This window comes from Mauremys reevesii, linkage group 4 (assembly GCF_016161935.1).
Source record: "Mauremys reevesii isolate NIE-2019 linkage group 4, ASM1616193v1, whole genome shotgun sequence".
NCBI classification, from domain to species: Eukaryota; Metazoa; Chordata; order Testudines; family Geoemydidae; genus Mauremys; species Mauremys reevesii.
The window spans coordinates 67,614,798-67,631,611 of record NC_052626.1 but is presented as its reverse complement, the minus strand read 5'-3'; the positions used below and the strand labels follow the sequence as shown (position 1 = coordinate 67,631,611).

The window sequence follows — 16,814 nt, the reverse complement described above, 5'->3', positions numbered from 1 at the left end:
AGTTTTGCATAGGGCTGTCACTTAATCGCAGCTAACTCACATGATTAACTCAAAAAAAGTAATCATGATTAAAAATATTAATCGCAGTTTTAATCACACTGCTAAACAATACCAATTGAAATTTATTAAATTTCTTGGATGTTTTTCTACATTTTCAATTATATTGATTTTTATTACAACACAAAAAGTGTACAAGTGCTCACTTTATATGATTTTTTATTACAAATATTTGCACTGTAAAAAATGATAAATAGTATTTTTCAAGTCACCTCATACAAGTACTATAGTGTAATCTCTTTGTCCTGAAAGTGCAACTTACAAATGTAGATTTATTTTTTGTCACAACTGCACTCAAAACCAAAACTTTGTAACACTTCAGAGAGACTACAAGTCCACTCAGTCCTACTTCTCCTGCAGCCAATTGTTAAGACAAACAAGTTTGTTTACATTTACAGGAGATACTGCTGCCTGCTTCTTATTTACAATATCACCTGAAAATGAGAACAGGCATTCTCATGGCACTTTTGTAGCCAACATTGCAAGGTATTTGCATGCCAGATATGCTAAACATTCGTATGCCCCTTCCTTCTTTGGCCACCATTCCAGAGGACATGCTTCCATGCTGATGATGCTCGTTAAAAAAATAATGTGTTAATTATATCTGTGACTAAACTCTTTGGGGAAGAATTCTATGTCTCCTGTTCTGTTTTATCAACATTCTGCCATATATTTCATGTTACAGCAGTCTCGGATGATGACCCAGCATATGTTCATTTTAAGAACACTTTCACAGAAGATTTGACAAAAACGCAAAAGGTACCAATGTGAGATTTTTCAAAATAGCTACAGCACTTGACCCAAAGTTTAAGGATCTGAAGTGCCATACAAAATCTGAGAGGGACGAGGTGTGGAGCATGCTTTCAGAAGTCTTAAAAGAGCAACACTCAGATACGGAAACTACAGAACCCGAACCACCAAAAAGGAAAATCAACCTTCTGCTGGTAGCATCTGACTCAGATGATGAAAATGAACATGCGTCGGTCCACTCTGCTTTGGATAGTTATCAAGGAAATCCATCATCAGCATGGACGCAGGTCCTCTGGAATGGTGCTTAAAGCATGAAGGGACATATGAATCTTTAGAGTATCTGGCACGTAAATATCTTGCGACTCCGGCTACAACAGCATCATGCAAACACCTGTTCTCACTTTCAGGTGACATTGTAAACAAGAAGCAGGCAGCATTATCTCCTGCAAACTGTAACCAAACTTGTTTGTCTGAGCAATTGGCTGAACTAGGACTGAGTGGACTTGTAGGCTCTAAAGTTTTACATTGCACTGAAAAATAAAACAAACCATTATTTTTTTGTACATAATTCTACATTTGTAAGTTCAACTTTCATGATAAAGAGACTGCACGACAGTACTTGTATTAGGTGAATTGAAAAATATTATTTCTTTTGTTTTTTTACAGTGCAAATATTTGTAATAAAAATATAAAGTGAGCATTGTACACTTTGTATTCTGTGTTGTAATTGAAATCAATCTATTTGAAAATGTAGAAAACATTCAAAAACAATAAATGATATTCTGTTACTGTTTAACAGCACGATTAATCGAGATTAATTTTTTAAATCTCAACAGCCCTCGTTTTGCGAAATGCAGTAGAAATGTTTTATTAAACTTCACTCTTTCCCCTCCCTTAGACAACATACAAAAGCAGCTTGAGAACTGAACCAAGCCTGGAACGAAATGTTAGATTTCACCACTAACCAAGCTGTGTAGAGCACTCGGCATACACGTCACAGAACATTGTTATATTTGTGTTTGTCTGTCTCTATTCAAACTTCCAAGAAGGATGCTGCCAGTTCCAGGTTCTCTTTCTATACTACAGAATGTACCACCACTGGACATCACAGCTACCCGAGAATTTCTGTTGTAGCCCACAAACAGCAGGGTTCAGAAAAGCTGTGGATTTATTTTAATTAGAGGATGGTTTATTTTTATTGTTTTGCAAAGAATTAAAAGAGAGAAACCCTGTTAAAAAGTACTACATTAAGGCACTTAGTTTCCATATACAGAAAAGAACAAATTTTTCCAGGCAACTAATAAATGTATTTGCCTTCTGTCACATTAATTTAATAGATCACGAAAGAACCTGAACACAAAGTAAGTGCACACCCAAAAAACTCTCCTCATCACATAGAAGAGAGTGTAAATACAGGAGCCGAAAATTTTATAGGAGCCAAATTAATGAATCAGTAACCTCAAAGGTAAATTTTTAATTCATGTTGCATACAGAAACTGGATTTATTATAGGTACTTTTGATGGTCTTTCATGTCTAGTTCAAGAACTCAGTTCATTCTAGGGCCTGAAAATGCAGGCTAGAGGGGTAGTGCCTGCAACCCTGCTAATCACAGACAGCTGCACTAACCCCAGAAGTGGGTGGCACTGACATGTTAGTGGGCAGAGCCAGGACTCCTAGCAGATGACTAATTCAGTGAGGAACCAAAATACTGTGGTTCCAAACAGCAGCTTTATGCCAAATAAAATGTTATATTAGAGGGCAATAAGATGAAACTGATGTAAAGTCAGGGAGGAGAGAGAACGGAAATAATTACTGCAGTGACATGATGAATGTTCTGAATTAAATGTCCAAACAGAAACTATTTTAAAATGGAGTTAAGGGGGAGAATACATACCAGTCATTTAGAGTGATATACTACAGGATATTGTAATTATCTCCAAAATAATCTTTATAATCCCAGGAAATTCAGATTTAAGATATGGAAATGCACAGTTAGGGCACCTAAACAACCTTAACTCTGCTCTATAATGAAACCATACAATAGCCATATGATTATGGATTAAGGCATTTTAATCTCAGACTAGAGTAAATTGAACTTTAGAAGACACTTCTTTTTCTAATGTGTCTTCAAAAAGGGACAAAAGGAGAAAAAGGAGAGCTTAGACACACCAACTGTTAGGAAATGGGATAGGCTTCCTGAATATATGTATGCAGAAAAATGTACATTTAAAACTAAATATGATCTTTGGGGTCTGATATTTGAAGCCATGTAGGCTGGCAATCCTGTGCTATTACTAGGGTTGCCACCTTTCTAATGGCTGGTAACCGGACCCCGAGACCCCATCCCTTCTCCACCTCTTCCCCCAAGTCTCTGCCCCCATCGCAGGCAGGGTCTTCACCTGCACAGCCGAGGCCACCTTACCCACCACCTGTGGGCTGCACAGGGCCTCACAAGCAGCCTGGCCCCAGAGGCAGCTGCAGCAGCTGCTGCACTGCCTCCTCCTTTCTGCTTAGGATTGCAACATTTGCCACAGATAAAAAACAAAAACAAAAAAAACACAGCACCCAGACAGACACACAAGCTGAGTGAAAACAAGATGGGTGGCAACCCTATTACCACAATCCAACGTTAGTACAAGATAGCAAATCACCACCCACAGGAATCATGCACCATACTCCTTCCCCATCCCTCAAATCTACCCCAATAAAGAGCTCTCTCTACATTAATACTCTTTTCTGCCTACAGCTCTCACCTCCATGGGGAGACTCTCGGATATCCCAAATGAGAACCCGGCCATCGTCGGATGAACTGGCAAAGACGTTATCATTCACTGGACTCACTGAAAGGCCATACACTGCATCTTCATGTGCAAACACATCCAAGGTCTCACTGCTGCAAGACAAACATGTATTATTTCCCCTCTTTTTGGTGTACATTGTTTCAGGAGGCAATTGATAGCCATAGTTTTGTCACCTGGCAGTACTGAGAGACAAGATTAACACCGCTCAGACTAGATATGAACAGGGGCGGCTCTACAAATTTGGCCGCCCCAAGCAATCATGCCCGGGAGGCGCCCCCGAGCCGCGGGAGCAGCGGACCTGCCGCGGGCATGACTGCGGAGGGTCCGCTGGTCGCGCGGCTCAGCTGGACCTCCCGCAGCTGCGGACGGTTCGCTGGTCCGGCGGCTCCGGTTGAGCTGCCGCAGTCATGCCTGCGGGAGGTCCAGCCAAGCCGCGGGACCAGCGAACCGTCCGCAGTCATGCCTGCGGTAGGTCCGGTCGTCCCGGGGCTCCGGTGGACCTCCCGCAGGCATGACTGCGGCAGATCCGCCGGCCCAGCCTGCCGCCCCCCTGGGAAAGGGCCACCCCAGGCAGGTGCTTGCCCCGCTGGGCTCTAGAGCCGCCCCTGGATATGAAGTTCTTGTTATGGAGTTAAAAAACAATATTTGCTAACTAGACACCTACATATCTATCACAAAAAGCTTCCAAAGTGTGAAGGTGGTTACAAGAGTGAATTTGCATTAGATAAGTTTTGCAATAAGTGAGCTAGGTTAGTTCCTCTTTCTTTTCAGTCTTTTAAAGGTTACAAGCTACTACTATACTAGTAATTGTAAACAGAATTAATATAAAATAAACAGTTATTCAACTGTGACTTTTTAAGGAAGGGAACATAAGTAAAGTAAGGGGGTAAATTCATATACAACACACCAGGAATGAGTTTGGCCCAACATTGTGCTACTAACAGCACTGAAGCTTATAAAATTGCAAGAACTTCATGAAAGGTGGAGCCAGCAACTTTGACAATAATAGTAAGGGAAAATACATTTTGGGGGTCATATCTGTTTTAAAGAAGCAATGTAACCTTGCTTACATTGTGCTTGTGCTTTTTATTTTATTTGCATTTCTTTAGAGAGTAAAAAAGGTGGTCTCAAAGGGTTCTGATTTTAGTGAAAGTTTTTGTTTGCTTGCTTGTTTTTTTACCTTGAAAGTATTATGAATGTTAACCCTGATTTCCTGTGTTTGAGAGGGGTCTTCCTGGGGCCCTAACAATGGCTAGCTTTCATTTCTTAATTAAAAAGGAACAAGGAGGTGGGAGTGTTGATTCTTTAATATAAGAATTCTTTCACCTAGAGGTTTGCCAATCATTGGAGTTAACTGTTAAAAGAACAACAGTTTTAAGAAGTCCCAGCTACTCAGCTTTCTTCTTGGGATGTCATTTCATTAGTTCTCCAGTCAGTGTCTTCCAGGATAGACCACACCTGAATTTCTAATGCGGAAAACAAGCTGAGAAGTCCCCCCCGCAACCTCCTTTCCTCACATGTAATCTTTATCCAACATACAGCAGCAAAACAATGGTTCAAGCCCAGTTTCCACTCTCCTCCCATTTTTGTAGGTCACTTTGAAAAGGAGCAAGAAAGGAAGAATGCCAAGAAATGACAGGCCATCATGACTACTTTAAGGCTAGACCATCCAGTGTGAGGCTCCTAAATTTGCTGTGTTTCTTGGGAAACAACCTAGATGCACAGTCTGTCTAGCAAAAACTCCAGGATACAGCAAGTCCTTCAAGGAAATCCTGTCTGAAATTAATGCAAGTTTTAGCAATGCCCATGCTAAAACTGCTGATCTAGGAGAGAGATTGAGTAACTGTCTCAGGTGGTGACTAACTTGGAAACCAGTTTTGATAATATAAAGGCTAGAATAGCAGCAGCAGAAAAGTCCCACTTGAGCATATGAAAAAAAAAAAGAATTTGATGGAACTAGTTTACATACAGCCATCATTAAAACATAAAATGTTAAACAGAGTGAAATTTTAGAAAATTAAAATTGAATTCAAAATATCACACTGACTGGGTTCCCCACAGAAGATGGTGCAAACAAGTATTGCAGTATTAGAGGAATGGGACAAATGTGCTGCAATTGGACAGAATAGATCTAAAAATCCAGTATGTAACAAAAGCACATGCCAAAACAAAATCAAAGGAAGGACTGTGCTTAAAACACTCAAGTAAGATATATGGCGAACAATCACTTTCTGTAAAAGATGCCAGTGATAAAGACTTCTTGTCAAATGGGGGTGGGGGAGAGGAGATAAAACAAAACCGTGTACGGTTTTTGTTTTGATTTACATTCCCAGGTGTAAGCCAGAGAACACCTGGCAAGGATTTGTTCTTACTAAGAATGAGTGTGAAGAGCAAGACATACAGTGGTTATATTTTCTCTTCAGTCAAATGTCAGGTCAGACACTCAGGTGAAACATTTATTTTGGGACTTTTATTCAGCATAAAGAGTTTTCAACACGCTTAGCAACAGAGATCCTTCCAAATTATGCTAACCAGGCATCAAGCAACACAGAGATTTAAGGTTTATATTTCTCACTATTCTTACACCCGTTCCTGCCTTGTCTGACTTCGTATTCATTTTTCATTAGTGCACATTACTTAATCTTTATTATTTAACAGTTTGTGGGAGCTAAGCAGCATGTACAGACCAAAACATTAGCCTATAAAGATTACACTCCAGAAATCAAATCCAGATAAGAAGAAACAGTATCCTGATTGTTCAACTCTGATATTTAGACAGGGTAACACTATGATGTTAAATATATTTTGGATAACCTTTCTACCCATGTTATCTCACAATATAACTTCTAGGGCACAATTCCCCACAGCCTCATACTTCTGGTATAAGTGGGTGTAAAATCCTACAGGTGTGAATGACCACTGCCTTGCACCTTGTGTTGTTATTTGTACCTGTAGGATTTCACACTCACTTTGTACCAAAACTGCAAGGCTTTGGGGAATTGGGCCCTTGGAGCCAGATTTTTAAAAAGTATTTAGGCACTTAATTCCCACTGAAGTCAAGGGGAGTTAGGTCTGTAGGTGCTTTTGAAAATCCCACTAGGGCCTCGATACCTTTAAAAATGTGGCCCTTCAACTTTATAATTCCCCATTTGCAACATACTACTGTCTTCATGAGAGTACCTATTCCCCCACCCCAAAATAACAACATGAAACCAAAGGGAAAACCTCCCCACAATGTAATATTTTTACTTCAAAATGTCACTTTTATTAAAAAAAAAAGACAGTACATTTTGGGCTAAAATGTTCTAGAAGAAAAAGTAAAGACCATCAGTTTGGACACCTCCAGTAACTAAGGTTATGAAGCTGAAGCAGCAGTGGAAACAAACTATGCATTTACCTTTCAACATCATGGAGTATAACTTGCTCATCATTGCCTATAAAGAGAAATATAAACACTTAAAATCATGTACTGGTCATTAAGACTTTATAGTGAAGAAAAAAGTTTTTGCAATTTCCATTTTGAAAACAAAAGCATTGTGGAGCGATGACCAGCCTGGTTGCCCAGTGGCGAGCACTCTGCTCGTCTACACAGAGGCTCTGGGTCAATTTCTGGTTGTTGTCTAAGCACCAAGCCTTACAGGAGTGAAGAGTTCTATAGAGGCAGTAAGTCTTAAATAAGGTACGTCTCACATTGCTCAGATACTTCAGTTAATTAAGGAGTGTTGCTGATAATGCTCTGACCAGTCTCAGCCAAAATTTTAGTGCATGCCTGGGTGGAGAAGGTGATGATGAGAAGTTTCAGGTCTCCTACAGAGACACCTATACCCACTGCAATTCACAAGGAAAGGTGTAACTGCTTAAGCTGTTACAACAGAGGAAGGGCAAACTAGATGCTATCATAGTTTTAGCATTTGAATTGTGAGCCCAGTGCACTCTGCATGTTAGAACAACAATGCTCAGTACTGCTGCAGTGACAGCATATTGGGCTACAATCACTGTTATGCAGGTGTGCACTCACTACTGTGACCACAATTATTTTCATATTAAAAATCAGATAGCCTCCCTTGATCATGTTCGTTAAATGCAAGTCAAACTGTCCATATGAATGCAGGCGAAGGGGACTGCATCCATAAAAAATATCCTGGTCCCTCCATGTATCCCCAATCTCTTGTAGCGAAGGTTGTTCCCCCTCCCTCATTCTCTGTACTAAACACTAGCAAATATAGGTTTAGCTTCTTCGGTTTCTGAAAGATTCAACACAGCATTGTGCATGCAGTTACCATTCATTTGCAGTGGAATGAAGAAAGGATACAAAAAAACCCCAAAGAACCTCATCCTTAGTCTAAGTGCATCTATCCATCCCGTAAATATGATGCCAGCTATCAAGTATGTGATGTTCAGGAGAATGAACAAGGGTTCAGAAGGAGCAAGAATCCGTTTATTGATATGCATTTTAAATGTAAAGAGGACTCCAAATTTTGGTTTATCTTGCACATGTTTAAATCTGTTTGCTCCATGGAATAAACATGAGAAATAAGTTTCCATGTAGCTAAGTGGAGGCAAGAAGTGTTTTCCTATGTCTACAAACTCGCTTTAGAGGCTCCTGGCAAATGAGGACACAGAGCAACCATTACTGTGCCAGCATTAGGCTACGTCTACACTTCAGTTTATGCCAGCACAATGTGTGTTGCTCAGGGGTGTGAATAAACAGCCTGTTTAAGCATCATAAGTTACACCGACATCAGCGCTTGTGTGCACAGCGCTATGTCAGCTGGAGAGTTTCTCCTACCAACACGGCTTCTGCCATTCGCAGAGTTGGTGCAGCGTTGTAGATGTAGACACACCCTTAGATTACTGTGTAGCGGCTCTTTTCCATGGTCCCTTAATCAAGCCATTTACACAAAGTGCCTAGTTTAGATCCAATAAAGCCACATTGATTTCTTTGAAATTACACCAATGATGAATCTGGCCTAGTTTTTCCCAAGGACTTCGAACTCCACCCAATATACACAGATGAACTGGAGAGGAAGCCATCACATCAGGCTGACTTCAATCTTCTACCTATTAAGGAACCTGCTTTCCCCTCCCACCACAAGCTGCAGGAGCAGAGTGAGGAAGAAGAGAGAAGTGGGGTGGGAAGGGGAGAATACAAAGTGGCCACGACTTGCCTCTATGTCTGGTTCTATCACTGTGGTGGGAGGAAAAGATAGGGATGTGGCCAGGACCATAAATTGACTGGGTTACACATGGCACCCTAGTAGTTGCTTGCTGTTAAAAGTGTCTCCACCATTCAGGTAAGTAGGGTTCACAATAACTTGACTCTACTGTGATATTTAAAGAAAATTCATACCAAATTATTCTCCACAAATGGTATGAATTGTGTGTGTAACTCTTCCACTTCATTTAGAACATCTCCCCTTTTATACTGGTTATGACAATGAAAGACCAGAAAATGCCCACTATTCTATTCAATTACACTTCTGGGGATGGAATAAAGCATATACAGAAGGGGGTTTGGTAGTCAAAGCCCCAGATTTGTAATAGTGGGACTCCATGGAACCACAAGTTCAGTTCAGCTTTTCATTCACTCAAAGTATGAAGTTGAGTTCAATACAGTTTACTATGAGTATTTAAAAACCATTCATGTTCTCTGTGTTCACTGAACATTAAAGGCTCCATGGCACTCTTCGTAGGAGCAGGGTTTGCCTGGTGTCTTTGGCCAAAGTTTCCCTTCCAAAGTTTGTTCTGCAGAGCACTGTCTACCCAGCTGCTGTCCTCCGCTCTAGAAGTAGCTTCATACAATAAACTTTACCTGTATACATACACACAAAATGCTTTGAGATCTTTTGGACAGAAGACTATATATTTATTTATTTTCACTTTATACTTGTTTTAGGCAACCTGCCTCAATCCATAACAAACACACTATCAAACATTTTCATGATAAGAAGGAATAGTTCTTTCGCTGTTGGTATGAACTAACAGTTCCACTCACTTAATCAAGTTTCCATATTTTAGTTTTTCAACTGCAAAAATAATCTGATTTTCTGTGGTTGAACTTCAACTCAATTCAAATTGCAATATTATACAGGACAGGGAAAAACCCTGACACTTGCACTTCTATCATACCTTTCAAGGATGTCAGACCACTTTATAAAGTATATTTAGCCCCCTTTTATAAAGGGAAATAAAATAGAGAAGGTAAGAGACTTAGTTTACAGCACTGACTATGAAGTTCACAAAGTCTCAGTGGGAGAAGGAAATCAAGAGCTCCAAAAATGTGCTAAAAATAAACAGCAAAGAATCCTGTGGCACCTTATAGACTAACAGACATTTTGCAGCATGAGCTTTCGTGGGTGAATACCCACTTCTTCGGATGCAAGTGGACAACAACTATATATAAACTAAACTAAACTAAACAACTATATCATAGGGTGGGCAGATGAAGGATACATATTTCTTTCCCTTCTTGACTGGTCTCATTAGACTGTAGAAGGAATGCTCTGCATGGATTTTGATACATATGCAAATATTCATTCATTAAACATGTTTCTCCCCCCCCCTTCTCTGAACAAAGTTTCAATACATAAAAAAGGGGGGGGGGAAGAGGAGGGAAATCTAGTACTGATGAAAGGTATCAGACCAAAAATTTTAGAGACCGCAGTCCTCTATACATTTCTCCAGAGCAAGTACATGTTTCTGCCACATAGCTTCTGTCCCAATACCTCAATCCTGAATTTTAAGAATTTAAGTTATTCAGTTTTAACAGCCAGTTTACTACCCAAGTGAAGTAAGACTATCAGCAAGTGGGCCAATCAGTGCCAAGTGTCTGCCCACTGAAATCTGGAATGAGATCCCAAGCTCATTTCAGAGACCACTGAACAGCCATCAGATGGTAACAGCATTTGATCACTACCAACCTGTTCTAAATTTGAACTGGCAACCTATAGCGAAAGCTCTGTATTCCATACATACTTGTGGAACTGTCAGAGATGATTCTGTTGGAGGGTCTGCTCCTTAGCTGAGCCAGAGCTCAAGGAAGGACAAAGGTGGCTTTTAGCCATCTATCCACTTCTTCAATCTCCAAAGGCTGATTTGGATCCAGTGATATCGTTCAGAAGCCTCAGAGTGCTAGGCTGCCTATGCCAGGCTGGGGAGGGGTCAGGAGCAATGGCATAGAGCAGACTATGCCAGCTCAGCAACATTCAAATTTTTTTTTCCCATTTCAGGGGACTTCTCAAGGGCCAAGTTGGAGCAGTTTTGTGCAGGATAGGATCTGCACATTGGATTATAAACTCTTTAGAATAAAAACAGTCTCCTTAAATCAAGTTTCTTTTCCTCCCTTACCTCCAGAGAACACTTTTGTGTTACCACTGTTGAAAGCCAGGCAGAAGATGTTAGAATGATGCTCCCCTTTCAGCTGCACTGGTTTGACTCTGGAGTGGATGGCTTGTTCCATATGCCAAAGCAGGACCCGGCGGTCATCCCCTCCTACAAAAAAAGGAAAGGAAGCCTGTGTGACAGACTGAACTAAATGTCAGCCAGTGGAAGAGAGAGTAAGGTATTTTACATTGTCAACATTCACACAGGCTTTGTTGGGATCCAGATTAATTTACCACACAGCCCCTTCCACCTCCATTGGTTTGGATATGCTAATGGTTATGAACAAAATTATTCACATCAAGAGATAACCAAATGTCCAGGTGTTATTTATGAAATGCAGAGAAGACAGCAGGTTAAGTCTAAAAGATTAACTACTTTCTTTTTGAAAACAAAAAAAACCAAACGTTCTTTCAGCATATACAGACACAATCAGCCTGCAGGGACCAAAAGAACCTACCATAAATTGGGCTGGCTACAGGACAGGGTGTTAAGTATCAAGATTTTAATACAGATGCATCAGCATCAGCATGCCCTCTCAACTACTGTTAAATTAAAGACGTGTAAAGGGTAAAAAATGTATTTCTGTGGTGAATATCTGTCACAGGCCAGTTAATAGTCGCAATCAACAGAGCAATATGGGCTTAAATCCATTTTTTTTTAAATTTGCAGCTCATTGTACTTTTGACCATTAACCTGGTCACCATTTTGAAAGGCAGTAAGCCATCCATAAAATATACTCAAATATTTGCCAGACAGATAAGGCAAAAGTTGGCTAGGAAAGAAATTAGCTGATTTTCAAGCTTCTAAAAACAGTATTAAAACAGCAACAAAGTATTAAAACAGTTATTAGACTTAGGCAGAATAGCATTTGACAATGCCCTTTGAACATAGAGTGCTTTTGAAAAGTACATGTTTGAAGATTTGGATAAGAAAGTATTTTTTTTAAGGAACAGCCAAATAAGTTAGGCTCAAAATAAATGTAGTTGGTAATTTTTATACGTGAACAACAAATTATATTGGAGATAAGACGAGTCATTGCATAGAGAAAAGTTTCAGTTAAAACATTTTAACATTTCCTTGCACAACTGGAAGCCCAAAACAGAGCAAACTTGGGCCAAAAGTGAAACTGACTACAACCAAAATGAAGCTGATTGCTTGGATAATAAAAAAGTCAAACCAAAAAGTCAACTGCATAGAGTTAAAAAAAACCAAAACAAAAAAAACCCCCCACACAATAAAAAGGTTAAATATAATAAGATTTGTTAAAACTTTTTTAGTAACAGAGAAGGGAATTTTTTCATGGAATTGAGTTATATTGAATGTGCCTTAAGTAACCAGTTTCTCAGCTAAGTCAAGTGTTTTGAGGCAATCCTTCTAAAATCTGTTAAACAGCACAGCAGTACTCAAACACTTCTTATACAATAAATTCTTTGGGACAGGGACCATCCCTTCTTCTACTTTTGTACTGCACAGTGCAAGCTGATGATATATGATAGACTTGTAATATGTTTGATAATCACTAGGAATAGAGATGCCAAATAAGTGACATGTCCAGATTAATTATAAATGAACTTCAGTTTATTGGAAACTGATGTGAGCTTGGCTTTCTTGCTGGCTGGAAATGTGGCACAGGAAGTTCACATGTACACTCCAGCTGTTTTAGATGAGTGAGTAATTAATAAGTGAAGGTTTCAGATAAATGCAAGAGGCAGTCATTGAAATACATTAAATTAAGTCTTTAAGCTGAAGAAACCTGGCAGACACTGACACTTTTAATTGGTTACTTTTCAGAGATCAGAGTTATTGTCAAAGTATCAACCTGCTTGTGACAATCATGTCTTTTAGTTGTCACCAGCCAGCAACACCAGCAGTTTAGGCTCAAGCCTTCAATATGTAGGGGAGGTGATCAGCAACATTACTGTACTTCTATCAGATATGTCTTGAGATGTACATTGTAAGAGGGCTTTTTATATAGAGTCAAAATATAATTTAATATTCTATTGTGGGAATAGCATAAGACTGTAAAACCATCACCACATGCCTACATTACCCTAATGCTCCTAGTTCTCAAATGTGACTACCATCAACTAGGATTCCCACAAACTCTGTTAATTCTGTAAAAAGTGCATTTCCTGTCAATGCAATCTTGAAGAGTTAAGGAAGTCACCAAGTAAGGCAACATTTACACCCCCATCAACCTCAGTGCACATTTTACCACCTGAACGACACAATATCCAGGGACACTCAGAATGCTCATCTGTAAAATAAATTCCCTTTGACTTCCAACAGCCATTCAGTCCTGCTCTGACAGAAGTTACGAAGGTTACCCAAGCAAGCATAAGCATTGCACAGCAGGGTTTCCCTGATGCAGAACTTTGTACATTTAGTGCATGTGTTCAGAAGAGGAGGAATTACAATTTGGATGGGATATGCAGTGGGAAAGTCTTATACATGTTACAATTTAACACTTTCAAGTACTGAGAGTGCAACATAGATTCCCTCTCCCTGTCGCCTCTATGCATCCCCTTCTCTTTAATGGGCTCCTGTTCCCTGCAACTCCCCTTTATACCTCCGAGATATATGCAACACTCCCCTGCAAACCTCTGAATAGCCTTTCTGGGCATCCACCCCATCCACAGCCACCTGCAGACTAGCTAAAGTCTGGTACAGAGAGTAGGGATTACCTAGTAGGGTTCAGACTGACGTGCCAGTCTGGAGAGCCATGATCATGGAGGTATGGTCTCCATTTGGCCAACTACAAGCTCCACTTCTCAGGAAAAAAGTGCAACTCCTCCCTATTTCCTGCCCACTCCATGCATCTTATTGCTAATATCTTAGGTATATATATGGCTACTCCATTATGGCACCATTTGAGCATCTCATTATCTGTAATATATACTTATCCTCATATCAACCCTGTAAGATGGAGATAATAGCAATTCTCTATTTTATAGATGGGGACTGAAGCACTGAAAGACTAAGGCCTAGTCTACAATGAAAAATTTTGCTGGAACAGTTATGCCAACTAGCAGGGAAGAGTAATAACAAAAATCGGCACGCCTAACCAGCATCTCTCCGCCTGCAAAAACCCTAGTGTAGAGGCAGCTATACTGCCAAAAAAGTCATTTTGCTGTAGAGCTTATTTCATTCAGGAAACTGTTACAAGCTATACCAGCAAGAGAACTCTTTCGGCAGTACAAGTTGTATCTCCACTAGGAGCGTTTATTAGCAAAGCTATACCCAGAAACCCTTTCTAGTATAGACAAGGCCTAAGAAATTTGTCCACAGGTCATACAAAGTCTTTGGCAGACCCGGGCACTGAATCCAGGTCTCTGAATCATAGGCTAGCACCCGACCCGCTGGACCATCCTTTCTCTAGGACATGGTGGAAGAAGGCAAAGGGATTTTAGATTTGCAGGAAAAGCTGCCTGAGAAGTACAGCTTGTAGCTCCTCTGTGAAGGCAAAGCTCTCATGGCTCACTACAAGAAAGTCCAAGAGTCCCAATCCTTTTGGACTACCACTACCAAAGTTTAAAGTCCAAAAGAACCTATGGTGGCACAGCTGGATGGATGTAGGGGCAGCATAGAGGAAGCTAAAGTGTGAAGTTTGTGTATTACTGACCCCATCCCATCTAGAATGGTGGTTAGAATAACTAGTAGGTGTATCACTGGCAGTGCTTTACAGTGTCATGGTAGCATTAGAGACAAGATTTGAATGACCCATGAAAATTTTTTTGATGAAAATTCCTTCTGAGTTGATATTTGCTATGCTGCTTCTCAGACAGAAAATGAATGGTTCTGAAGTTTTATTTTTTAATAAAATCCATTGCGTCATAATCTGTTGACAATTCCTTGCATTATGATTTTTCCCAGTACTGATAATAAGCTTAGACCTCTATATTACTTGCATCGGCAGGATATCCTTTCTTCAGGATTGGTACAATTATTGCCTTTAATCAGGGGGAAATAATAATGAAAGTAATTTTCAACAGAACAAGTCTAGTTTTAGAGAAACTAGTAGGCACAGAACAATGAGACTTCAAACCAGGCCAAAGTTACACTGATCAAGATATTCACACTCAGAGTTGACAAACGGGGGGGGGAGGGGGGGAAGAGAATGGGGATTAAAGATGTTTGCTGTTTTCATCAACTTGAAGAAGGCATTTGATTTGGTTTGGAGGAAAGCATTAAGAAAAGTAGTAAAATCAAATGGATTTCCAGATAGGATAACTGCAATTGTAAAAGAAAATTATGTACTGAGGCTCCTGCTGTGCCGTAAAAATTGGTGGAAAATTAAGCAACTGGTTCAAGTCAAAATTTAGTGTGAGGCATGGAATCCCCATCGCTCTTCATCATGTTCTTAAATGGGATGTCAGGAATGGTAAACAAGTTGGAGGGCATGGCACTCTAATCTAGAGTTAAGCTATTTACTTATTCCGATGACATCATACAACTGGCAAAGATGTTTGAATTAGTGAGTATACTCTTTGCTACTTTGGAAAATCGGTGTAGTCAATTTGGAATTACAATAAATGCCAAGAAGATGAAGGGGTTTTAATTTTGGAAAAGGGACAATACATAAAGCATTGAAATGCAGCTGCAGTGAAGTTGAAGAACAAGTAAAAATCACACGTGTACCCAGGAAGCTTGATGAGTGCTGATGGTTCCATCAAGGAAGAGGTTAAATGGAGATGCACTTTAGCTACAAGTGCTGCACAGAAGTTGATGAAACCATGAACTGATAAAAACAGTATGTTTGGTACCAAAGTGATAATTCACCAAACATGCATACTACCAGCATTACTCTATGGTCCAGAAGCAGCTGCATTAAATGAAACTATTATCAGAAGGCTGGAGACAGGAGAGATGAGAATTCTTCAGAAGATGGCAGGTGTAAAGTGGAATGATTTTAAGATAAATGAAGTTAGGTGGAGAGCAGATGAGAAATCATGGTGCTGGATTGGCTGCAATAGAAAATATTACAATGGTAGGGAAGAGTGTAGAAGACAAACAGATGACAGGATGCCAAAGAAAATAATGCAAACACAACAGAGGTCAGTTTGACCTAGAGGCTAACCACCAACTAGATGGTGGGACATCGCATGCAGGGACATTATCAGGCTGGACTTAATGGGGGAACAAGCCATGGACAGGAACGAATGGCGACACTTGTACTGCACGTGTAAAGATGCTTTGGGATGAGAAGAGGAGTCATATAAAGGTACATAATGACCCCTCCTCTAAAATGTTGCATCCACTTTCTTTACTCCTACAAATCAGATGGCTCTTGGCCCAAAGTATAGTTTTACTCATAGAAGTAACTATATCAAGATAGCACATTCCTTCTCAAGAGAACTTCTCTCCTTGAGTGTACTCGGATATCCCATCTATTTAGTTTAAATTAGTACCAGCATTTTGGTCATATCAGCACTTGCTGAACCAGTACAGCTAAGATCCACAAGAAGTAAGGGAAATCCAGTGTAACAAAACTGTTTACTAAAATCCCAATCAGTTATACCTGTGCCACTGTAGACAGAGGCATTGAACAGGTGTCAGAGACCTAATTTGGACTGATGAACTTTTATTAATAGTAATGAAGTGCAAAATGGGAAGAACTCAGTTTAACTCACAGATCCTGGATTATGTTTGCAAGATTGACAGTTTGAAAATTGCAAATTGAGCATGAAACCCCACAATGCCATTTTTAGTCATTTTTCAGATAGAATCACATTTTAAAGGCTTTAAACTTGTCCTCATTGAAGACTAAAGTACTTGACAAGGGCCTTTATTCATTATGGGTCAAACTCTGGCTTCTTGCTTCA

General features: G+C 39.9%; 1 protein-coding gene across 2 annotated transcripts in view; it reads right to left on the bottom strand.

Moving 5' to 3' along the window:
• DCAF5 (DDB1 and CUL4 associated factor 5) overlaps positions 1-16,814 on the bottom strand; it is a 94,539-nt gene that overhangs the window by 72,716 nt on the left and 5,009 nt on the right. For both annotated transcript variants that reach the window (XM_039535245.1, XM_039535246.1), the window contains exons 2-4: positions 10,957-11,100; positions 7,007-7,043; positions 3,562-3,701 (exon numbers count right to left, since the gene is read on the bottom strand). In XM_039535245.1, the coding sequence (XP_039391179.1) occupies positions 3,562-3,701; positions 7,007-7,043; positions 10,957-11,100 (321 nt within the window). The remainder of the gene's footprint in view (positions 1-3,561; positions 3,702-7,006; positions 7,044-10,956; positions 11,101-16,814) is intronic.